The sequence below is a fragment of the Bombina bombina genome, chromosome 8 (assembly GCF_027579735.1).
Source record: "Bombina bombina isolate aBomBom1 chromosome 8, aBomBom1.pri, whole genome shotgun sequence".
NCBI lineage: Eukaryota > Metazoa > Chordata > Amphibia > Anura > Bombinatoridae > Bombina > Bombina bombina.
The window spans coordinates 313,233,670-313,258,689 of record NC_069506.1 but is presented as its reverse complement, the minus strand read 5'-3'; the positions used below and the strand labels follow the sequence as shown (position 1 = coordinate 313,258,689).

The 25,020-nt window shown below is 40.9% G+C and overlaps 1 protein-coding gene across 1 annotated transcript in view; it reads left to right on the top strand.

Annotated features, from left to right (window-relative positions):
* The window catches only part of NCAPD3 (non-SMC condensin II complex subunit D3), a 273,275-nt gene that overhangs the window by 39,613 nt on the left and 208,642 nt on the right, over positions 1 to 25,020 (top strand). The window contains exons 11-13 of the mRNA XM_053691510.1: positions 11,946 to 12,198; positions 13,191 to 13,250; positions 22,176 to 22,256. Of these exons, the coding sequence (XP_053547485.1) occupies positions 11,946 to 12,198; positions 13,191 to 13,250; positions 22,176 to 22,256 (394 nt within the window). The remainder of the gene's footprint in view (positions 1 to 11,945; positions 12,199 to 13,190; positions 13,251 to 22,175; positions 22,257 to 25,020) is intronic.

Genomic DNA, 25,020 nt, shown 5'->3' with positions numbered 1-25,020 from the left:
TTTTTTTTAACTAAGGGGTTAATCATCCATTTGCAAGTGGGTGCAATGCTCTGTTAGCCTATTATACACACTGTAAAAATTTTGTTTGATTTACTGCATTTTTTCACTGTTTTTCAAATTCTGACAATTTGTTTCTCTTAAAGGCACAGTACAGTTTTTTATATTTGCTTGTTAACTTGATTTAAAGTGTTTTCCAAGCTTGCTGGTCTCATTGCTAGTATGTGTAAACATGTCTGACATAGAAGAAACTCCTTGTTTATTATGTTTAAAAGCCATGGTGGAACCCCCTCTTAGAATGTGTACCAAATGTACTGATTTCATTTTATGCAATAAAGATCATTTTCTGTCTTTAAAAAATGTATCACCAGAGGAATCTGACGAGGGGGAAGTTATGCCGACTAACTTTCCCCACGTGTCAGACCCTTTGACTCCCGCTTAAGGGACTCACGCTCAAATGGCGCCAAGTACATCTAGGGCGCCCATAGCGTTTACTTTACAAGACATGGCGGCAGTCATGGATAATACACTGTCAGCGGTATTAGCCAGACTACCTGAACTTAGAGGTAAGCGAGATAGCTCTGGGGTGAGACAAAATGCAGAGCATACTGGCGCTTTAAGAACCATGTCTGATACTGCCTCACAATATGCATAAGCTGAGGAAAGAGAGCTTCAGTCAGTGGGCGATGTTAATGACTCAGGAAAGATACCTGATTCTAATATTTCTACATTTAAATTTAAGCTTGAACACCTCCGCGTGTTGCTTAGGGAGGTTTTAGCTGCTCTGAATGACTGTGATACCATTGCAGTGTCAGAGAAATTGTGTAGACTGGATAAATACTTTGCAGTGCCGGTGTGTACTGATGTTTTTCCAAATACCTAAAAGATTTACAGAAATTATTAATAAGGAATGGGATAGACCAGGTGTGCCGTTCTCTTCCCCTCCTATTTTTAGAAAAATGTTTCCAATAGACGCCACCACATGGGACTTATGGCAGACAGTCCCTAAGGTGGAGGGAGCAGTTTCTACTCTAGCAAAGCGTACTACTATCCCTGTCGAGGACAGTTGTGCTTTTTTAGATCCAATGGATAAAAAAATTAGAGGTTACCTTAAGAAAATATTTATTCAACAAGGTTTTATCCTACAGCCCCTTGCATGCATTGCCCCTGTCACTGCTGCTGCGGCGTACTGGTTTGAGTCTCTGGAAGAGGCTTTACAGGTAGCGACTCCATTGGATGACATACTTGGCAAACTTAGAGCACTTAAGCTAGCCAATTATTTTATTCTGATGCCATTGTTCATTTGACTAAACTAACGGCTAAGAATTCTGGTTTTGCCATACAGGCGCGCAGAGCGCTATGGCTTAGATCATGGTCAGCTGACGTGACTTCAAAATCTAAGCTACTTAACATTCCCTTCAAGGGGCAGACCCTATTCGGGCCTGGTTGAAGGAGATTATTGCTGATATCAGTGGAGGAAAAGGTCATGCCCTTCCTCAGGACAGGTCCAAATCTAGGGCCAAATGGTCTAATTTTCGTGCCTTTCAAAACTTCAAGGCAGGTGCGGCATCAACTTCCTCTAATAATAAACAAGAGGGAACTTTTGCTCAATCCAAGACGGTCTGGAGACCAAACCTGACATGGAAAAAAGGTAAGCAGGTAAAAAAGCCTGCTGCTGCCTCTAAGACAGCATGAAGGAACGGCCCTCTATCCGGGAACGGATCTAGTAGGGGGCAGACTTTCACTCTTTGCCCAGGCGTGGGCAAGAGATGTTCAGGATCCCTGGGCGTTGGAAATTATATCCCAGGGATATCTTCTGGACTTCAAAGCTTCCCCCCCAAAAGGGAGATTTCACCTTTCACAATTATCTGCACACCAGATAAAGAGAGAGGCATTCTTACACTGTGTACGAGTCCTCCTAGTTATGGGAGTGATCCATCCAGTTCCAAAGGAGGAACAGGGACAGGGTTTTTACTCAAATCTGTTTGTGGTTCCCAAAAAAGAGGGAACCTTCAGACCAATTTTGGATCTAAAGATATTAAACAAATTCCTCAAAGTTCCGTCGTTCAAGATGGAAACTATTCGTACCATCCTACCTCTGATCCAGGAGGGTCAATATATGACTACAGTGGATGTAAAGGATGCTTATCTTCACATTCCCATACACAAAGATCATCATCGGTTTCTCAGGTTTGCCTTTCAAGACAGGCATTACCAGTTGTAGCTCTTCCCTTGGGATTAGCTACAGCCCCAACAATCTTTACAAAGGTTCTAGGGTCACTTATGGCGGTCCTAAGGCCGCGGGGCATAGCAGTAGCCCCTTATTTAGACGACATCCTGATACAGGCGTCAAACTTCCAAATTGCCAAGTCTCATAGTAGTAGTACTGGCCTTTCTGTGGTCGCATGGGTGGAAAGTGAACGAGGAAAAGAGTTCTCTATCCCCACTCACAAGAGTTTCCTTTCTAGGGACTCTGATAGATTCTGTAGAAATGAAAATTCACCTGACGGAGTCCAGGTTATCAAAGCTTCTAAATTCCTGCCGGGTTCTTCATTCGATTTCGCGCCCTTCGGTGGTTCAGTGTATGGAAGTAATCGGCTTAATGGTAGCGGCAATGCACATAGTGCCGTTTGCACGCTTACATCTCAGACCGCTGCAACTATGCATGCTCAGTCAGTGGAACGGGGATTACACAGATTTGTCCCCTCAAATGAATCTGGACCAAGAGACCAGGGATTCTCTTCTCTGGTGGCTATCTCGGGTCCATCTGTCCAAAGGTATGACCTTTCGCAGGCCAGATTGGACAATTGTTACGACAGATGCCAGCCTTCTAGGTTGGGGTGCAGTCTGGAACTCCCTGAAGGCTCAGGGATCGTGGACTCAGGAGGAGTCTCTCCTTCCATTAAATATTCTGGAACTAAGAGCGATATTCAAGGCTCTTCAGGCTTGGCCTCAGTTAGCAACTCTGAGGTACATCAGATTTCAGTCGGACAACATCACGACTGTAGCTTACATCAACCATCAAGGGGGAACGAGAAGTTCCCTAGAGATGTTAGAAGTTTCAAAAATAATTCGCTGGGCAGAGATTCACTCTTGCCACCTATCAGCTATCCATATCCCAGGTGTAGAGCACTGGGAGGCGGATTTTCTAAGTCGTCAGACTTTTCATCCGGGAGAGTGGGAACTCCATCCGGAGGCATTTGCACAACTGATTCATCGTTGGGGCAAACCAGAACTGGATCTCATGGCGTCTCGCCAGAACGCCAAGCTTCCGTGTTACGGATCCAGGTCCAGGGATCCCAAGGCGACACTGATAGATGCTCTAGCAGCGCCCTGGTCTTTCAACCTGGCTTATGTGTTTCCACCGTTTTCTTCTGCTCCCTCGACTGATTGCCAAGATCAAGCAGGAGAGAGCATCGGTGATTCTGATAGCACCTACGTGGCCACGCAGGACCTGGTATGCAGATCTAGTGGACATGTCATCCTTTCCACCATGGTCTCTGCCTCTGAAACAGGACCTTCTACTTCAGGGTCCTTTCAACCATCCAAATCTAATTTCTCTGAGGCTGACTGCCTGGAGATTGAACGCTTGATTTTATCAAAGCGTGGCTTCTCAGAGTCAATTATTGATACCTTAAGACAGGCACGAAAGCCTGTCACCAGGAAAATTTACCATAAGGTATGGCGTAGATATCTTTATTGGTGTGAATCCAAGGGTTACTCATGGAGTAAGGTCAGGATTGCTTGGATATTATCTTTTCTCCAAGAAGGTTTGGAAAAAGGATTGTCAGCTAGTTAAGCGTCTGGCAGATGTTCCAGACGTTCAGGCATTTTGTCAGGCTTTAGTTAAAATCAAGCCTGTGTTTAAACCTGTTGCTCCACCATGGAGCTTAAACTTGGTTCTTAAGGTTCTTCAAGGAGTTCCGTTTGAACCTCTTCATTCCATAGATATCAAGCTTTTATCTTGGAAAGTTCTTTTTTTTTTTTTTGTTGAAATCTTTTTATTGATTTTTCACATATTATGTAAAATGAACATGTAACATCATCAATATCAATAAATAAACAATCAAACAGTAACAATACAGTCTTCAAATTATTTCTCTCATTATACATTCAATTAGTACAATTTAAATCTTTTACTTTTTTCTCTCTAGATTCCTTACCCCAAACTGTAACCTTCAAATCTCAGGGGTTGTCGGATAGCATTCTGGACTAGCCTCCCATCTTACAATATAATTTTTTTCCCCTTCCTCCATATATTTATATCTGTTTAATTTTAATAATCTTAGTGATCTGGAACTCCCCTGATATATTCCCTTACAGACCTTAGGTTCTGATGTTATCTAAGTGGCTAAGGTTCTAGCTCTATTTACCTTTTCTATATGCATAATATATGGTTCCCATTGTTGGATAAATTTGTTTCTAGTGTTCAGTATGGCTGCTGAGGCACTCGCCATATTGTAGTGATAGTTGATTCTCTTCTCGATATAATCAAATGTGGGGGGGTCTCCCCTCCAAAATCTAGCTATAGAGATCCTTACTATGGTACAAATCATTGCTACTAATTTATGGTGTCTTTTACTAATGTCTTCTGTAGGGAAGTGTAGTAAGGCTTGTTCTGGGGTTAGATCAATCTCAGTCTCAAGGATATTTCCTAAATAAGCTGATGTCATGTCCCATATTCTTTTAACTTTCTCGCACTGCCACCACATATGTAAATATGTACCAGTCTCTCCACATCCCCTATAGCACATATGGGGATTATCTATCTGAGCATTGGTAAGTCTTGTGGGGTACATATACCATTTATATACAACCTTGATATAGTTTTCTTTTAGCAATGCATTTGGGGAGAATGAAAGGCCTCTATCAATGTTTGAAAGCCACGTCTCTAATGTCCAGGTCCTGTTTAAGTCCTGTTCCCATTTGGTCATAAAATGACTCTTCTCTTTGCTGATTCCCTCACTAAATAATGGGTATAATAGTGCAATTAATCCCTTCCCACGAGTATTGGACAGGCATATTGTCTCTAATGTGGTGTTAGATGGGGGTTTATTTGATCCCATTATTTCTCGTACCCTAGATGTGAGCTGTAGGTAATGATACCATTCATTTTGTTCTGGGGTGCCTAATTCCTTGTATTGGGAAAAGGTCAGTATTTTATTGCTTATGAGTGTGTCCGCTATTCGATAAAGGCTCTTGTTTTCCCATTTCTTTTGGATATGTGTGCTAATGAGTGAAGTGATTGGAGCTAATGGTGTCAGTCTTGATCTAACATTAATTATGGGGTATGTCTTGGTTAGTTTATCCCAGATAAAGGTGGTATGTCTAATCGAGACATATTCCTCAATATGCCAAGGTCGATGTTGTTTCGTCGCCCAGAGAATAGTGTCTAATCTTCCTACCTCTAAGATGTCTTTCTCTAACTGTACCCACTGGGGTGTTTGATCTATCCTATACCAATGTGTGGTCTGTGCCATTCTGGCTGCATAGTAGTATGCAATTAGATTTGGTAATCCAATCCCTCCTTTTCTCCTATGCCTCATCAGATTTTGTTTGCTTATTCTTGCTCTCCTGCCCTGCCAGATGTACTTTAAAATTTCCTTTTGCAAGTTATGTAACTCAGCAGTTGGGATAGTTATCGGGAGGGTTCTGAATAAGTATAAGAGTTTAGGGAGTATTGTCATTTTGACTGATATGATCCTCCCGTAGAGTGATATATTATATTTGGCCCATTTAAGTAGAAGTTCTCTAATCTGTAAAAACATGGGGGTATAGTTTTCTTTGTATAGTTTATTGATATCATTTGTGAGATTAACACCTAGATATTTAAGGGATGATCTAACCCAATTAAACGTAAAGTTTATTTCTAATAACTTCTTTGTCGTATTTGGGAGGTGAGTACTAAGGGCTTCACATTTACTTTCATTAATTTTATAACCCGATAATAGACTAAATTTATTTATAATAGAATATATTACTGGCAAGGAAAGAAGCGGCTTCGTTACTGCAAGGATGACATCATCCGCAAAAAGGGATATTTTATATTCTCTATCTCCTACCCTAAGTCCTGCAATATCTGGGTTATCTCTTATTAGCACTGCTAATGGCTCAATGCATATTGCGAAAAGCAAGGGAGACAGAGGGCACCCTTGTCTTGTGCCATTTCGAATTTGAATTCGTGTTGATTGATATCCTGAAAGCCTAATGAATGCATCAGGAGTGGAATATATTCTTTTTAGAGCATTAATGAAGGGCCCCCTGACTCCCATTTTATGAATGACTGCAAACATATAGTCCCAATTGACTCTGTCAAATGCCTTCTCTGCGTCCAAAGCTAGAAACAGAGAAGGCACTTTCTTCACTGTCGCGAAATTAATTAGGTCAATCACTTTTCGTGTGTTATCTGGAGCTTCTCTCTGTGAGATGAAGCCTACTTGATCTGTATCTATCAATTTTCTAATGGGCAGGGCTAATCTATTTGCAAGAATTTTAGTGAACAATTTCAAATCCTGATTAATTAATGAGATTGGCCGGTAATTCTGACAATATTGTGTGTTCTTTCCAGGCTTCGGAATGACTGTCACCCTTGCAGTTAACAGATCTGGGGGGATATCTACGCCTTGTAAAATATTATTATATAAAGTCACCAGTAAGGGAGCCACCGATAGTTGCAAATCTTTATAGAACGAGCCTGGAAACCCATCCGGGCCCGGTGCCCTATTTCTTTTTAATTCCTTAATGGCCAGTAGAACTTCTTGTATCGTGACAGGGGCATTTAGGGAATCTAATTCTTCTTCTGTTACTGTGTGTAATTTACTATTTCCTAGGAAGTTGTCTAATTCTTTCCTTATGCTAATTCCTGATTTGGTAATGGGTAAATTGTAAAGTTTATTATAGAATTCAGCGAATGTATTTGCTATTTGGAGTGGGTCATTAGTGACTTGGCCGTTAGCCTTTTGAATTTGTGGAATAGTGGAGGCCCTAGTCATTTCCTTTAGTTTGTTCGCTAGCATCCTATCTGGCTTGTTTCCATATATATAATATCTAGTGTCTACCACTTTGATCGATTGGACCGCCTCCCTGTCTAGAAGTTGATTTAGTTCCTCGTTTTTGCTGTTGAGTAGTTTTACTAGTTTATTTTGCTTCTTTTTTACTACCTGGTCCCTTATGGTATCAATTTCATTTCTAAGCTCATCTATTCTGGAGTTGTGTGCTTTCCTAAGTCTACCTGACTCTTCTATCAGTAACCCTCTCAAAGAGGCTTTAAGTGCACTCCAAACAAAGTTTGGATTTGTCGTGGTCCCTTCATTTATAGTTACAAAGTCTTTAATATGCTTTTGTATCTTCTGCAGTAGTATGTCATTTTGAAGTAGGCTAGGGTGCAGAGACCAGGACCTAGCTCTGTGTGGATTAATCATCCCTTCAAACTCCACTATCACCATGTCATGATCTGACCATGCACAATTGCGTATGGTAGCAGATGTTATTAGTGGTAAGAGCAACTGGCTAACCAATATTAGGTCTATTCTAGAATATGTGCCATAAACCGTAGAATAAAAGGTATAATCTCTAACTCCTTTGTTAAATGCTCTCCAGCTGTCTATGAGGTTAAAATCTAAGAGTAGGTCTTTTAGGAGTTGCTGTGCCGGGGTTGATCGCCTTTTTTTGCCAGCTATTTGTGTGGTTCTGTCTAAATCATCATTTAATGTCAAATTAAAGTCCCCCCCTATGATGATCTTACTTTTTTTCCAGCTTGATAATAGTCTGCTTATTCTAGATATAAAGGGCCCTTGATTGTCGTTAGGTGCATATACATTCATTAAAATTACCGGGGTATTGTGGATTGAGCCTTTTACAACTAAAAATCTCCCTTCCTTGTCTTTGAGAATTTCCTCTTTCTTAAAATTTAGGGAGGCATGAAGGAGAATGGACACCCCACACCTTTTCTTGTTATTAAGTGCATGGAATTGCAATGGGTAGTTCTTATCCCAATATTTGGGTGTAGATTCTGAAGTAAAGTGTGTCTCCTGTATCATAATTATGTGGGCATTTTGGGATTTATATTCTGCAATCGCTTTTTTCCTTTTTATGTTGGTGTTTAACCCCCTTACATTATGAGATATAAGTTTAATGTGCATAGTTTCTATCTGGGTATATGCTTATGTTGGTCAAATTGTTTCTAGAGATGTTTCTTTGTGGACCTGTCTTATACATCATCAACATTTGAACATTTGAGACTGTACATAACTTTAAACAATAACAAAATAAATACTTACAACCTGCTGCGTGCTTGCGCATCAGTAAAAATACAAGTACTATTAACTTAGGTCAACTCTGGAACTCTCGACAACATTTCTTTGGTCTCATCTCATGAAGATAGATAATGAGCAAATGATATCAACAATACTAAAACAAAAAGCTGAGATATGAAAGACAAATAAAAAGCAATATTAGGTAATAAAGTGTGATAGGAAGTGAGAAATGCTAATATATAGCAACTAGGAAAGGGTATAAATGAACCCTGGACTCTCATGATATAACGTTGGATTTAGTCCTCCTCATATCAGCAACATGAAAGTCTAGGTGATAACGAGTTTAAATCTTCTTATATTTATCTTCTTGTGATCCTTAGGACAGTTCTCCTAATAGTCCACCTCTTCCTGCAGTAGTATGGGTCTCAACATCCAACAAGGAGAATGTCATGTTACTGTAGATGGTTCCTCTGGAGAGCTGTCGTCATCCTCTTCTCTGGTCGAATTTGGCTTCATTTTTTGGGGTTTTCCCCTTTTGTTTACTACAGACCAGTCCTTCTGTATAGGCTTTCTCAAAGGCTTTGGTGTGGCTTGGGACTCTCCTTCTTCAACTTGGATTTCCAGTTTAGATAGAATCATTAGTCCCTCTTCCAACGTTGAGCAAGAGTGTGTGATGTTTTTATGGGTAAAAATCAGTTTGAATGGAAAGTTCCATCTATACCTTAGATTTTCTCTTAAGAGAGCTGTCACCACTGGTCTCATCTCCCTTCGTCTTCTCAGTGTTATTGGCGATAGATCAGTAAAGATCTGGATATTGTGCCCCTCATATGTAATAGTGCGAGCTTGTCTGGCTGCTTGTAGGATCATTTCTTTAATATGAAAGTAGTGTAACTTGACAATAACATCCCTTGTCTTGGATTGGGAGGGTTTGGTCAAAGCTCTATGCACTCTGTCCATTAGCAGCATGTTGGGTTCCGTATCTGGCATTAATTGGTGAAAAATTTCAGTTATATCAGCTTGTAAGTTTTTATAGTCCTCCGGGAGGTTTCTGATTCGAAGGTTAGAGCGTCTGGATCTGTTCTCCAGATCTTCTACTTGATCTTCAAGCTTTTTAATGTAAATGGAGTGGTCTAAAAGTGTATGCTGAATTTGGGGAATTTCTTCTGAAATATCTTCTAGCTTGTTTTCAATTTCTGTTGTTCTACCTCCAATATCCCTAATGTCCTGCTTGAGATCATATAGGGCAGTTTTTAGCTCTTCGTGAAAAAAAGATTTTATTTGATTCAGAAGTTCATTATTTGGAATATCTCCCTGATGTCCATTTTCCTCCTCTGAGGTTTCTATCAGGGTGTGTTGTTTTGGCGAACAAGTAGTTTTATCCAATGTTTTTAACTTTGTTTGTGATTTTGAGAGACATTCTTTCATGGATTGGTTTCTGCTTTTCATTTTGTTTTATGGTTATTCCCTCCTTACAGAGTATTTATAACAGTTTTCTGTCTTTCTCTTATGAGGTGTTCTCAGCCAGTCAGCTATATAAGAATAAAGAAGGGTCACAATTCCAATATCTCAGCTCTATTACAGCATTTCTGAGGGTATTATCTCATTACCGCAGTTCTCAGTTGTTCCAGGCCGACCTTTATTACTACCGCATTTAAAACATTTCCAGATTTGCAAAAATAATGAACATCATCTTGATTTTTTTTAGATAGGGAATTCAGGTTCTAATGTCATATGACCTTTGAGAGCTGCTTATTTAGTCTACTAATCGTGTCCTGATAGCGCCCCTGTAGTTGCACAGTCAAGTTAGGCAGACTTTTAGATGTTATAAATGTCAACTCTTATTGAAAAGAACCTAAAACTTATGAATCCCCTATTTGATGAATACTACATTTACATAGATATGTTATGTAGCCTGAATTGTGTTATTTAGACATACAAGCCTGTTGTAGTTCCCACGTGGGGCTCTGTGATCTCCAGGCCACACTCTTGCTGTTTTATGTTCACTGGACCTTATATAAATTAATAAATCTCGTGCAGATAGATTACCATCAATCCCTTATGCTCCAAGTTTAGTGGGAAAGTATATTATAAATATAGAGGAAAGCTGTAGCATATTACCTTCTGCCTCTGCACCTTTCTTTTCAGGCTGTGGCCTTCCAAAAATGTGTCCCTTTTTATTTAGATGATAAGCTGTAATCAGCCCTCCTGGGCTCTTCCTAGATGCTCCCCAGCTGGCTAGTGCAAAGCTGCTCTATTGTGGCCTTGTTGTTGCTGTTGCCAAGTTCCGATGTAGGCCGAAGCCTCAGACTTTCCTGAGAATCGCTCTGGTTCTCCCAACCAGCCTGCTTCCGATTCTGCTTTTTCCTCCGAAAATCTGCCCAGAAAAGCTTCTAAAGGTCTCCCAAACACTTGCCTGATGTAGCTGTAGTATTTGCTAGCCCTAATATTCACTTTTGTTCACTTTGATAACTTTTATTTGCAGGAGCTTCAGCAAGACACTTCTGCTCTGCAGCTCTCCAAGCTCCGCCTCCTCCGAAAGTTCTTTTTTTGGTAGCTATTTCCTCGGCTCGTAGAGTCTCTGAGCTATCTGCCTTACAATGTGATTCTCCTTATCTGATTTTTCATACAGATAAGGTAGTCCTGCGTACCAAACCTGGGTTCTTACCTAAGGTGGTATCTAACAAGAATATCAATCAAGAGATTGTTGTTCCATCCTTGTGTTACACAATTTGGATGTGGTCCGTGCTTTAAAGTTTTACTTACAAGCTACTAAAGATTTTCGTCAAACATCTGCTTTGTTTGTTGTCTACTCTGGACAGGAGAGGTCAAAAGGCTTCGGCAACCTCTTTTTCTTTTTGACTAAGAAGCTTAATCCGCTTAGCCTATAAGACTGCTGGACAGCAACCTCCTGAAAGGATTACAGCTCATTCCACTAGAGCTGTGGCTTCCACTTGGGCCTTTAAAAATGAGGCCTCTGTTGAACAGATTTGCAAGGCTGCAACTTGGTCTTCACTTCATACTTTTTCCAAATTTTACAAATTTGACACTTTTGCTTCTTCTGAGGCTGTTTTTGGGAGAAAGGTTCTACAGGCAGTGGTTCCTTCTGTTTAATGTTCCTGCCTTGTCCCTCCCTTCATCCGTGTACTTTAGGTTTGGTATTGGTATCCCATAAGTAATGGATGACCCGTGGACTGAACACACTTAACAAGAGAAAACATAATTTATGCTTACCTGATAAATTTATTTCTCTTGTGGTGTATCCAGTCCACGGCCCGCCCTGTCATTTTAAGGCAGGTAATTTTTAAATTTAAACTACAGTAACCAATGCACCCTATGGTTCCTCCTTTCTCGGCTTGTTTTCGGTCGAATGACTGGCTATGACAGTTAGGGGAGGAGCTATATTACAGCTCTGCTGTGGGTGTCCTCTTGCAACTTCCTGTTGGGAATGAGAATATCCCACAAGTAATGGATGATCCGTGGACTGGATACACCACAAGAGAAATAAATTTATCAGGTAAGCATAAATTGTGTTATTTATTTTTACATACCCTCTTAAATTGCGCGAAGGAAATTTGATGAAAGCAAACCTTGTTCACTGCGTCTATATAAATACATAAAATGTAATTTATTTGTTTTCATTTTTTTAACCTTTGTGCCACAAGCAAATAGTTTTGTTCTCGTCTCTGTCTTTAGATATCTTACAGAGTGTTTGCCCTGGATGTGGCTGTCTCTTTGCTAGAAATGCCAGAGAGGGAGCCTGATGAGTCTTTACCTCCAGAGAAATCAAAGTTTCTGCAACACAAGTTCCTTCTGCAAGTCATGGTCTTCAGTCGCTGCTCAGATAAAGCTCCAACTGTCCGCAGCAAAGCACTTTCCTGCCTAGCTCAGTGCTTGGAGAAAAATGCCACTTCTGCCATAGAGGGTGTCCAGGAGCTTCTGCAAGGCAGTACGTTAGCCAGGGAAAAAATAATGCTCATTAATGGGACAGTCTAGTCAAAATTAAACTTTCATGGTTTCATGGATAGGGCATGTAATTTTAAACGTACTTTTATCATCAAATTTGCTTTGTTTTCTTGGCATTATTTGTTGAAAGCTAAACCTAGGTAGGGTATAATGCTAATTTATAAACCTTTAAAAACTGCCTTGTATCTCAGTGCATTTTGAAAGTTTTTATTTTTTTACAGCTGACGGCTCTGTTTCATGTGTGCTATATAGATAACATTGCGTTCACTTCACGTGGCCTTACCTAGGAGTTAGCACTGATTGGCTAAAATGAAAGTCTATCAAATTAATTGAAATAAAGGGGCTGTCTGCAGAAGCTTAGATACAAGGTAAGTACAGAGGTAACACGTACATTAATATCACCGTGTTGGTTATGCAAAACATTTTAGCCAGTCAGTGCTGAATCCGAATCCACAGGAGTTTGCACAATATTATCTATATGCCACACATGAACTAGTGCTGTATAGCTGTGAAAAACTGTCAAAATAGACTGAGATAAGAAACGGCCTTCAAGTGCTTAGAATTTAGCATATGAGCCTACCTAAGTTTGGCTTTCAACAAAGAATACCAAGAGAACAAAGCACATTTTATGAAGAAAGTAAATTGTAAAGTTCTTTAAAATTTTATGCCCTTTCTGACTAATGAAAGTTTTTTTTTAATTTTGACTTCACTGTTCCTTAGTATTACATTTTACCATATTCTTTTATTATAGCTAATCAAAAGTTAACCATTTTGTTGTGTGTTTTTTTTTTTTTAACCTTCTGGCTACGATTGAGTACTGCAGTGGAATGCTATGTACGCATGTATGTGTGTGCAACATTTATCTATGGCAGGATCTTGAGTTAGCTGAATTTCTCATGTATGCCTTTTGAATCTAACAGGTCAACACCTAATACTAATTTTTGCTCTTTGGTTTTATTTATTTTATGTCTTTAGGTGCTTGTCGCACAGTTTTGGGTACAAATGTAACAACTGAGACTTCAATCAACAACGAAGGTACAAAAAAATAAAAAAAAGTTTTTGTGTTGACTTAATATCAATCCCGAATATGTTATTTTAATAGCAATTCATTATGCCGCATATATCTATGCAAAACTTTGCAACAGATTGCCTCTCTGTTTTGTTTCTTTGCATCTTTGTTTGCTGGAGCATTTTCAAGGTATTTATTCACTTTGAGCATCTGTGTTTACATCCGCTGCAGGATTTAACCCTTTCGTGACAGGGTTAAAGTGCCTACATCGGAACAACTGTTCCGATGTAGACAAATTGAAACTACGCGATCGTGCATACGATCGCGAGATTTCAATTATTGGATCGCATCTGGGGGGCGTCCCTACAATCCTAGGAACGCCCTCCAGACCGCGATTAAATCCCTGAAGCACAGAAGGCTTCAGGACAGCCGTTAGTTATGACGTTCCATTCCGTCATAACGGCTTTAAAGCCCAGTCTAATTATGACGGAATGGAACGGCATAACGGCTTTAAAAGGTTAATGTGCCTGGCTGATGTTGCTGGTTATGGTGAAGTCAAACTAATGAAAATGTATCCTCATAGCAGCTTGTTCCTTTCCATCATTTAAAAAAAAAATCAAATCTGTGTGTACAACATACCTATGATTTACATATTTAGGAGCTGTGCCAGTTAAAGGGACATTGTACACTAGATTTTTCTTTGCATAAAGGTGTTGTAGATTATCCATTTATATAGCCCATCTGGGAGTGTTTTTGTAAAAAAAAAAAGTTTTGCTTATTTTTAAATAACGTGCTGATTTTCAGACTGCTAACCAAGCCCCAAAGGTTTAGATGTATACTGATGTATACAGACTGCTTCTGTTTGTAAAATGTATCTTTTCATATGCGGTGTGGGGGGGGGGAAGGGTCTGCTCCCAGCCCCTTTTAGTTGGTGTTCCAACCTAAACTCGCCAACAGTGCTAAATTTGGAGCTTCTTGATTATTATTTTTTTTTTTTTTAAAGTTTTTATACTGGATTTTTATATCCGTATCTGTGTTAGTCTTTATAGTAGTGTCTATTACATACAGTTAAATTAAAATTGGTGTACACTGTCCCTTTAAATCTGAGTATTTTCACTATATTATGACTGAGGTTTTTGCTGCATTTGGTTTAGTGCAGGGTCGGCAACCTTGGCTCTCCTGATGTTTTGGAACTACATTTCCCATGATGCTTAGACAGCCTAAAGAATGTCTTGGCATAATGGAAAATGTAGTTCCAAAACATCTGGAGAGCCACGGATGCTGACCCTCTAGTGCAATGATTAACAACCAGGGGTGTTGGCTTGCAATATGCAGTGCTGCTACACGTGACATCCACTGGGGGTCATGGGCAAATTAAATGTAATCTTGTGAATCATTTTGTGAGTAGATTCAAATGGAAATTACAGCTTTTTGATAATGCCTCTAATAGTTTTGACATGATCAGTGGGTACTTTAGAGCTTTAAAATAAAGTGCTGAGTAAAAGCACTCTACAACATTTTTAATGCATTATAAAACAAGATTAACTTTGCTAAGCAGTACTGTTCTGCAAATTAATTCTGCTTAAAATGACAAAAAGATCCTCAGACTATACAGATCTTGTACAGGAGGAAGAGAGCCCTACTCCGGAGAGCTTACAGTCTATAGGTTGAGGATGCAGAGACATAAGGTTTGGGGTAGCTTGTCACGTGGATTGTAGTAGCAGCAGTGAGTCAAGGCAGTTTATGATTTATTTTGGTTAAATTGAAAAGCAGGCAAGAGAAGGAAAACCCCATCTGATAGGTAGTTTTTCAAATAGCATCTGAAGCTTTTCAAGGTTGGAGACAGTCTGATGGTGCAGGGTAGAGAGTGCCAGAGGACAGGAGCAGCACGTGAGAAGTCTTAGACACGGGAGGGGGACTTAGAGATAATAGGAGTGGAGAGACGTAGGTTGGAGGTTGACTGAAGAGGACACGCCGGGGAGTATTTGGGTATGAGAGAGGAAATATAGTTGGGAACGAGATTGAGTGCTTTATAGGTTAGGGTTAATAATTTGAATTTTTGTAGTTTCTTGAGTAAGTAAGGGTTGAATGTGTAGGTTTGCATTGCACAATTTGGCGAGCGCTTGTATATGTGGAGTGAATGAGAGTTCAGAGTCAAGTGTGACCCCAAGACAGCGGACCTAGGGTGAGGTGTTAAGAATAGCCTCCAACTGTCATTTGAAAGTGTGGTCTTTTTAAATACAGGTATTACAAAATAATTATCTACAGAAAATAATTGGTCTTTGTGAATATTTCTCTTGTTAAGTGTATTCAGTCCACGGGTCATCCATTACTTATGGGATTATATCTCCTTCCCAACAGGAAGTTGCAAGAGGATCACCCAAGTAGCTGCTATATAGCTCCTCCCCTCACACGTCATATCCAGTCATTCTCTTGCAACTCAACTAGATAGGTCGTTGTGAGAGGTCTGTGGTGTTTTTATACTTAGTTTATTTCTTCAATCAAAAGTTTGTTATTTTAAATGGCACCGGAGTGTGCTGTTTGTTCTCAGGCAGTATTTAGAAGAAGAATCTGCCTGAGTTTTTCTATGATCTTAGCGGAAGTAACTAAGATCCACTGGCTGTTCTCGCACATTCTGAGGAGTGGGGTAACTTTCAGAAAGGGAACAGCATGCGGGGAATCCTGCAAACGAGGTATGTGCAGTAAATTATTTTTCTAAGGAATGGAATTGACTAAGAAAATACTGCTGATACCGATGTAATGTAAGTACAGCCTTAAATGCAGCGGCGACTGGTATCAGGCTGATGAATGTATGTACAATAAGTCATTTTCTAAGGAATGGAATTTGACTAAGAAAATACTGTTAATACCGAAGTATTGTATAAGCCTTAACTGCAGTAGAAGCGACTGGTAGCAGGCTTATTAATAACACTATCTAACATTTAAAGTGTATGTTTAAAACGTTTACTGGCATGTTATTCGTTTTTTGTGAGGTACTTTGGTGATAAATCTTTTGGGGCATGAAAATTTCCACATGGCTGTTGTTTATTTCTATATAGAAGCGTTTAACTGAGGTTTCCCACTGTTGTAATAGAAGTGGGAGGAGCCTATTTTAGCGCTTCTTTGCGCAGTAAAAATTCAGTTTCAGTCTTCCTGCTTCTTCCTCCTTGATCCAGGACGTCTCTAGAGAGCTCAGGGGTCTTCAAAAGTCATTTTGAGGGAGGTAATCAGTCACAGCAGACCTGTGACAGTGTGTTTGACTGTGATAAACGTTAATTGTTAATTTGATTATCCGTTTTTGGGTATTAAGGGGTTAATCATCCATTTGCTAGTGGGTGCAATACTCTTCTAACTTAATATATTTACTGTGAAGATTTGGTTGCTATAACTGATTTGGTTCTTTGTTGTTTCAACTGTGACGTCTTTTTTTGTGCTTCTTAAAGGCGCAGTAGCGTTTTTTATATTGCTTGTAAATTTACTTGAAAGGTTTTTCCAAGCTTGCTAGTCTTATTGCGAGTCTGTTTAAACATGTCTGACACAGTTTGAAGGCCAATGTGGAGCTCCACAGAAATGTGTACTAATTGTATTGATGTCACTTTGCATAAAAGTCAATCTATATCTGTAAAGAAATTATCACCAGACAACGAGGGGGAAGTTATGCCGACTAACTCTCCTCATGTGTCAGTACCTTCGCCTCCCGCTCAGGGGGCGCGTGATATTGTGGCGCCAAGTGCATCAGAGAGGCCCATACAAATCACTTTGCAAGACATGGCGGCTGTTATGACAGAGGTATTATCTAAATTGCCTGAATTAAGAGGCAAGCGCGATAGCTCTGGGTTAAGGACAGAGCGCGCTGATGATGTGAGAGCCATGTCTGATACTGCGTCACAATTTGAAGAACATGAGGACGGAGAGCTTCATTCTGTGGGTGACTGATCTGATCCAGGGAGACCGGATTCAGAGATTTCTAATTTTAAATTTAAGCTTGAGAACCTCCGCGTATTGCTAGGGGAGGTATTAGCGGCTCTGAATGATTGTAACACGGTTGCAATTCCAGAGAAAGTATGTAGGTTGGATAGATACTTTGCGGTACCGGTGTGTACTGACGTTTTTCCTATACCTAAAAGGCTTACAGAAATTATTAGCAAGGAGTGGGATAGACCCGGTGTGCCTTTTTCCCCACCTCCGATGTTTAGAAAAATGTTTCCGATAGACGCCACCACACAAGAATTATGGCAGACGGTCCCTAAGGTGGAGGGAGCAGTTTCTACTTTAGCTAAGCGTACCACTATCCCGGTGGAGGATAGTTGTGCTTTTTCGGATCCAATGGATAAAAAATTAGGTTACCTTAAGAAAATGTTTGTTCAACAAGGTTTTATCTTACAGCCCCTTGCATGCATTGCGCCTGTCACTGCTGCTGCAGCATTCTGGTTTGAGTCTCTGGAAGAGGCGATTCGCACAGCACCATTGGATGAGATTATGGCCAAGCTTAAAGCACTTAAGCTAGCTAACGCATTTGTTTCTGATGCCGTTGTACATTTAACCAAACTAACGGCTAAGAACTCCGGATTCGCCATCCAGGCGCGTAGAGCGCTATGGCTTAAATTCTGGTCAGCTGACGTGACTTCTAAATCTAAATTGCTTAATATTCCTTTCAAAGGGCAGACCTTATTCGGGCCCGGCTTGAAAGAAATTATTGCTGACATTACTGGGGGTAAGGGTCATACTCTTCCTCAGGGCCAAGTCAAAGGCCAAACATTCTAATTTTCGTGCCTTTCAAGGCAGGAGCAGCATCAACTTCCTCCGCTCCAAAACAGGAAGGACCTGTTGCTCGTTACAGACAGGGCTTGAAAACTAACCAGTCCTGGAACAAGGGCAAGCAGGCCAGAAAGCCTTCTTCTGCCCCTAAGACAGCATGAAGAGAGGGCCCCCTATCCGGAAACGGATCTAGTGGGGGGCAGACTATCTCTCTTCGCCCAGGCTTGGGCAAGAGATGTCCAGGATCCCTGGGCGTTAGAGATCATATCTCAGCGATATCTTCTGGACTTCAAAGCATCTCCTCCTCCACAAGGGAGATTTCATCTTTCAAGGTTATCAGCAAACCAAATAAAGAAAGAGGCATTTCTACGTTGTGTGCAAGACCTCTTAGTATTGGGGGTGATGCACCCAGTTCCGCGGATGGAACAAGGGCAAGGGTTTTACTCGAATCTGTGGTTCCCAAGAAAGAGGGAACCTTCAGACCAATCTTGGACCTAAAAATCTTAAACAAATTCCTAAGAGTTCCATCATTCAAAATGGAAACTATTCGAACCATCCTACCCATGATCCAAGAGGGTCAATACATGACCACAGTGGACTTAAAGGATGCCTAGCTTCATATACCGATTCACAAAGATCATTATCGGTACCTAAGATTTGCCTTTCTAGACAGGCATTACCAGTTTGTAGCTCTTCCCTTCGGGTTGGCTACGGCCCCGCGAATCTTTACAAAGGTTCTGGGCTCACTTCTGGCGGTTCTAAGACCGCGAGGCATAGCGGTGGCTCCGTATCTAGACGACATCCTGATACAGGCATCAAGCTTTCAAAGGGCCAAGTCTCATACAGAGATAGTTCTGGCATTTCTGAGGTTGCATGGGTGGAAGGTGAACGTGGAAAAGAGTTCTCTATCACCACTCACAAGAGTCTCCTTCCTAGGGACTCTTATAGATTCTGTAGAGATGAAAATTTACCTGACGGAGTCCAGGTTATCAAAACTTCTAATGTCCTTCATTCCATTCCACGCCCGTCAGTGGCTCAGTGCATGGAAGTAATCGGCTTAATGGTAGCGGCAATGGACATAGTGCCATTTGCGCGCCTGCATCTCAGACCGCTGCAATTATGCATGCTAAGTCAGTGGAATGGGGATTACTCAGATTTGTCCCCCCTACTAAATCTGGATCAAGAGACAAGAGTTTCTCTTCTCTGGTGGCTTTCTCGTGTCCATCTGTCCAAGGGTATGACCTTTAGCAGGCCAGATTGGACGATTGTAAAAACAGATGCCAGCCTTCTAGGTTGGGGCGCAGTCTGGAACTCCCTGAAGGCCCAGGGATCGTGGACTCAGGAGGAGAAACTCCTCCCAATAAATATTCTAGAGTTAAGAGCAATATTCAATGCTCTTCTAGCTTGGCCTCAGTTAGCAACACTGAGGTTCATCAGATTCCAGTCGGACAACATCACGACTGTGGCTTACATCAACCATCAAGGGGGAACCAGGAGTTCCCTAGCGATGTTAGAAGTCTCAAAGATAATTCGCTGGGCAGAGTCTCACTCTTGCCACCTGTCAGCGATCCACATCCCAGGCGTACAGAACTGGGAGGCGGATTTTCTAAGTCGTCAGACTTTTCATCCGGGGGAGTGGGAACTCCATCCAGAGGTGTTTACTCAACTGGTCCATCGTTGGGGCAAACCAGAACTGGATCTCATGGCGTCTCGCCAGAACGCCAAGCTTCCTTGTTACGGATCCAGGTCCAGGGACCCGGGAGCGGTGCTGATAGATGCTCTGACAGCCCCTTGGGTCTTCAACATGGCTTATGTGTTTCCACCATTCCCGATGCTTCCTCGACTGATTGCCAGGATCAAACAGGAAAGGGCATCGGTGATTCTGATAGCGCCTGCGTGGCCACGCAGGACCTGGTATGCAGACCTAGTGGACATGTCGTCCTGTCCACCATGGTCTCTGCCTCTGAGGCAGGACCTTCTAATTCAGGGTCCTTTCAATCATCCAAATCTAGTTTCTCTGAGACTGACTGCATGGAGATTGAACGCTTGATTCTATCAAAGCGTGGCTTCTCGGAGTCGGTTATTGATACCTTAATACAGGCTCGGAAACCTGTTACCAGAAAAATTTACCATAAGATATGGCGTAAATATTTATACTGGTGCGAATCCAAGAGTTACTCATGGAGTAAGGTTAGGATTCCTAGGATATTGTCTTTTCTACAAGAGGGTTTAGAAAAAGGCTTATCTGCTAGTTTGTTAAAGGGACAGATTTCTGCTCTGTCTATTCTTCTACACAAACGTCTGGCAGAAGTTCCAGACGTTCAGGCCTTTTGTCAGGCTTTGGCTAGGATTAGGCCTGTGTTTAAGACTGTTGCTCCGCCGTGGAGTTTAAACTTAGTTCTTAAAGTTCTTCAAGGTGTTCCGTTTGAACCCCTTCATTCCATTGATATTAAGCTGTTATCTTGGAAAGTTCTGTTTTTGATGGCTATTTCCTCGGCTCGAAGAGTCTCTGAGTTATCTGCCTTACATTGTGATTCTCCTTATCTGATTTTCCATTCAGACAAGGTAGTTCTGCGTACTAAACCTGGGTTCTTACCTAAGGTAGTTTCTAACAGGAATATCAATCAAGAGATTGTTGTTCCATCACTGTGTCCTAACCCTTCTTCAAAGAAGGAACGACTCTTACATAATCTGGACGTAGTCCGTGCCCTGAAGTTCTATTTGCAGGCAACTAAAGATTTTCGTCAAACTTCTTCCCTGTTTGTCGTTTACTCTGGACAGAGGAGAGGTCAAAAAGCTTCGGCTACCTCTCTCTCCTTTTGGCTTCGTAGCATAATACGCTTAGCCTATGAGACTGCTGGACAGCAGCCTCCTGGAAGCGTTACAGCTCATTCCACTAGAGCTGTGGCTTCCACCTGGGCCTTTAAGAATGAGGCCTCTGTTGAACAGATTTGTAAGGCTGCAACTTGGTCTTCACTTCACACAATTTTACAAATTTGACACTTTTGCTTCTTCGGAGGCTGTTTTTGGGAGAAAGGTTCTACAGGCAGTGGCTCCTTCCGTTTAAGTTCCTGCCTTGTCCCTCCCATCATCCGTGTACTTTAGCTTTGGTATTGGTATCCCATAAGTAATGGATGACCCGTGGACTGAATACACTTAACAAGAGAAAACATAATTTATGCTTATCTGATAAATTTATTTCTCTTGTAGTGTATTCAGTCCACGGCCCGCCCTGTCTTTTTTAAGGCAGATCTAAATTTTTAATTTAAACTACAGTCACCACTGCACCCTATGGTTTCTCCTTTCTTGTCTTGTTTCGGTCAAATGACTGGATATGACGTGTGAGGGGAGGAGCTATATAGCAGCTGCTTGGGTGATCCTCTTGCAACTTCCTGTTGGGAAGGAGATATAATCCCATAAGTAATGGATGACCCGTGGACTGAATACACTACAAGAGAAATAAATTTATCAGGTAAGCATAAATTATGTTTTTATATTAAGCCTCAGAATAGCAGTTGTTAAAAGCATCTCTCTATTTTCAGTCTCAGTTTGGAGCTTTAGATGATCCAGCCAATTTAAACCTGCAAGATTAGTACACCATTCTAAACTATACTTCACAGTTTATTTTTTTTTATTAGCACTATACAAATACTGATTCAAAGTAACCCAGTTGTATTTGAAGTTGAAATGAATAGACTTGTACATCAATACATTTATTTTAAAAGAAAATATGAATGTAACACATTTCAGTTTTGGTCACTTGGTCTCCTGCAGCACTCTAATGCTTGACCTTTATTGTGTCATTCTGGTCAAAGTACAACACAGACCTGTTTTTGTACCATGACCCTAATTAGACAATTAAGGTCACTATTTTATCTTTGTGGTTGTACTTGCCTTTTTATATATATGTTACTAAGGGACCGGACTACCCTCTCCGCGCCCATTGATGACACATCGCTACCTGGTCTGATTTTAAAGTTGCATATTTATTGCTCTAAATGATGATGTATGTGCCTTAAGAGAACACCAGATATGCTTTTTAATAAAATATTAAAGAGAGTAGTTTATAACTTCATTAGTCCTTGTAGACCTTAAACTGCAGCCTTTTCTACTCTGATAATCTAATCTGTGTTCAGTCTGTTGTTGTGTATTTTGCTGAATTGTTTCCTATTCTATTTTCCACATTCTTACAGCTACAAATCATCCTCAGAAAACTCTGGGTACTATGAAATCCATTGAAGTGTCAGATGCGAGTGATCAGTTGGGAACTGATGGCAAGTGCTGCGTTTTTATTTGTTAATTTTATGTTCATGCATTTTATATTGAAACAAATGTATTTATTTTACTATGTGTTCATCCTCTGCAAAGAGGTTAAAGGGACATGAATCCCAATTTTTTTTTCTTTCATGATTCAGAAAGGGAATTCGATTTCAACAACTTTCCATATCACTTCTATTTAATTTGTTCTCTTGGTATCGTTTGTTGAAAATGATTAAGTGGGCTCAGGAGCTGCTGATTGGAAGCTGCACATTTATGCCTCATGTTAATAACTCACCCGATGTGTTTAGCTAGCTCCCAGTGGTGTATTGCTGCTCCTTTAACAGAGGATGCCAAAAGAATGAAGTAAATTTAGATTATTGGAATAAATTGGAAAGCTGTTTAAAATTGTATCCTCTATCTGAATCATAAAAGAAAAAATTGTTATTTAATTTCTCTTTTAAATACATAATCAGAGTTGTGCTCATGTTGTGCCACTCCAGATGAGGATAAACTGGTTGAGGAAATAAGCAGACATACTTTGATTTACTCCAATTACTTGTTGTACCTTCATCTGGAGCAGAATTTTATTTTTAGACCAGAATGCCAATTTCTTTTAGAAGATATGACGAGTCCACGGATTTCATCCTTATGGGATTACACCTCCTGGTCAGCAGGAAGTGGCAAAGAGCACCACAGCAGAGCTGTATATATAGCTCCTCCCTTCCCTCCCACCCCAGTCATTCTCTTTGCCTGTGTTAGTGATAGGAAGAGGTAAAGTGAGGTGTTAGTTTAGATTCTTCAATCAAGAAGTTTTTTATTTTAAAATGGTGCTAGTGAGTACTATTTTTCTCAGGGAGAAATTCTCAGTCAATAACTTCCCAAGAGAAGTGGAGACATCTTATTTTCTGCCCTGATGTTGTTGATCTTATCAAACATTATCTAAGATCCTGCTGGTTCCCACAGAGCAGTTGAAGGTAGTGTAAAGTAACATCTTTAGTGTGGAGAACCGTGTCATGCTACAAGCAGCATTGAGGTATGTTCAGTCATTTGTTTCTGGAGAGACTAGATACATCAGAACAGACTGACATTATTCCCTAACTGGGGAGGGGTAATCAGTATGCACTATGTAAATGGAAATGGTGTACCTGGAATTCCCTTTTATCTTGATTACTTATCAGTGTGTTTGGTGTTTCACTTATGCATATACTGTGTGAGCTGACGCTGGGAGATGCGGTTTGCTTCTTGAGGGCTGTCATTATTATGTCATTATAACTAGCTTGGGAGAGCAATATTCAATGGTGTGTGAATAAGAGGGGCACATGGCGTTTTCAGTGATATAGGTTGGGAAACAGACAGACATGTTTTTTTTTTTTCTTCCCATGCGGGTCTCAGTACGGCTCGAGTTACGCCCATGGTGGGCGGGGCCTAGTTTCAAGCGCTCATCCACGCAGTATTCATCCGGATCGGCAGCAAGGTCCTGGGCTCCGGTGGGGCCTAAGTCAGTTTGTACACAAAGGGGTACAGAGAGACTTGGTAGCGCTGTTCAAGGAGGATCAGTGTGATCTGGGGGCAGGTAAGCGCCGCAGCAGGGCTGTGGCGAGGTGCAGGGGCCTGGAGTTTGATAAAAATTGGTATATAGCATAACTAAACAAACGGAGCAGTATTGTTAAGTTAATTTGGGCACTTAAGGGCATTTTTTATTGCTACTAACGTTTTGACTGCTAGCAGAAAAATTGTTGCCCTTTTATTATTTAAAGGCGCAGTACACTTTTTAGTTCAAATTTTTTATGATATGAATTTACTTCAGAGTAAAATATATCAAGTAAAGAACGACTATTATTGCTATTGCTAGTCTGTTTAACATGTCTGAACTTCAGGAAAGTACTTGTTCTATGTGTTTAGATGCCATTGTGGAACCTCTTACGTTTTGTTCCTCATGTACTGAAAGGGCCTTACAATGTAAAGAACAGATTTTCTTTAATGCAAGTATGTCTAAGGATGCTTCTCAGACTGATGAAAATCAGGGTATGCCGCTACTTTCTCCTCAAGTGTCACAACCTTTAACGCCCACCCAAGCGACGCCGTGTTCTTCAACCGCGTCCACTTCATTTACTCTGCAGGATATGGCTGCAGTTATGTCATCTACCCTTACAGAGGTTTTATCTAAGTTGCCAGTGTTGCAGGGCAAACGCAGCAGGACAGAAGCCAATTTGAATCCTGCGACTTCTGATGCTTTGATGGCTATTTCCGATGTACCCTCTCAGGGATCTGAATTGGGGGTCAGGGAACTTCTGTCTGAGGGGGAACTTTCCGACTCGGGAAGTGTTACCTCAGAAGGACTCGGGTCGTCATGTCCTTCAGATTTAAGCTTGAACGCCTCCGCCTGTTACTTCGGGAGGTTTTAGCGACTCTGGTTGACTGTAACTCTATTGTGGTACCACCAGAGAAATTGTGTAAGATGGACAAATATTTAGAGGTGCCTGCTTACTCTGATGTTTTTCCGGTTCCTAAAAGAATCTCGGAAATTATTACGCGGGAGTGGGAAAGACCGGGTATCCCGTTCTCACCTTCTCCTAATTTTAAGAAAATGTATCCCATATCTGACACTGTTCGGGACTCTTGGCAAACAGGTGGAGGGAGCTATATCTACCCTGGCCAAGCGTACAACTATTCCTATTGAGGACAGTTGTGCTTTCAAAGACCCTATGGATAAAAAGTTGGAGGGTCTTCTAAAAAAGTTATTTATTCATCAGGGTTTCCTTTTACAACCGACGGCCT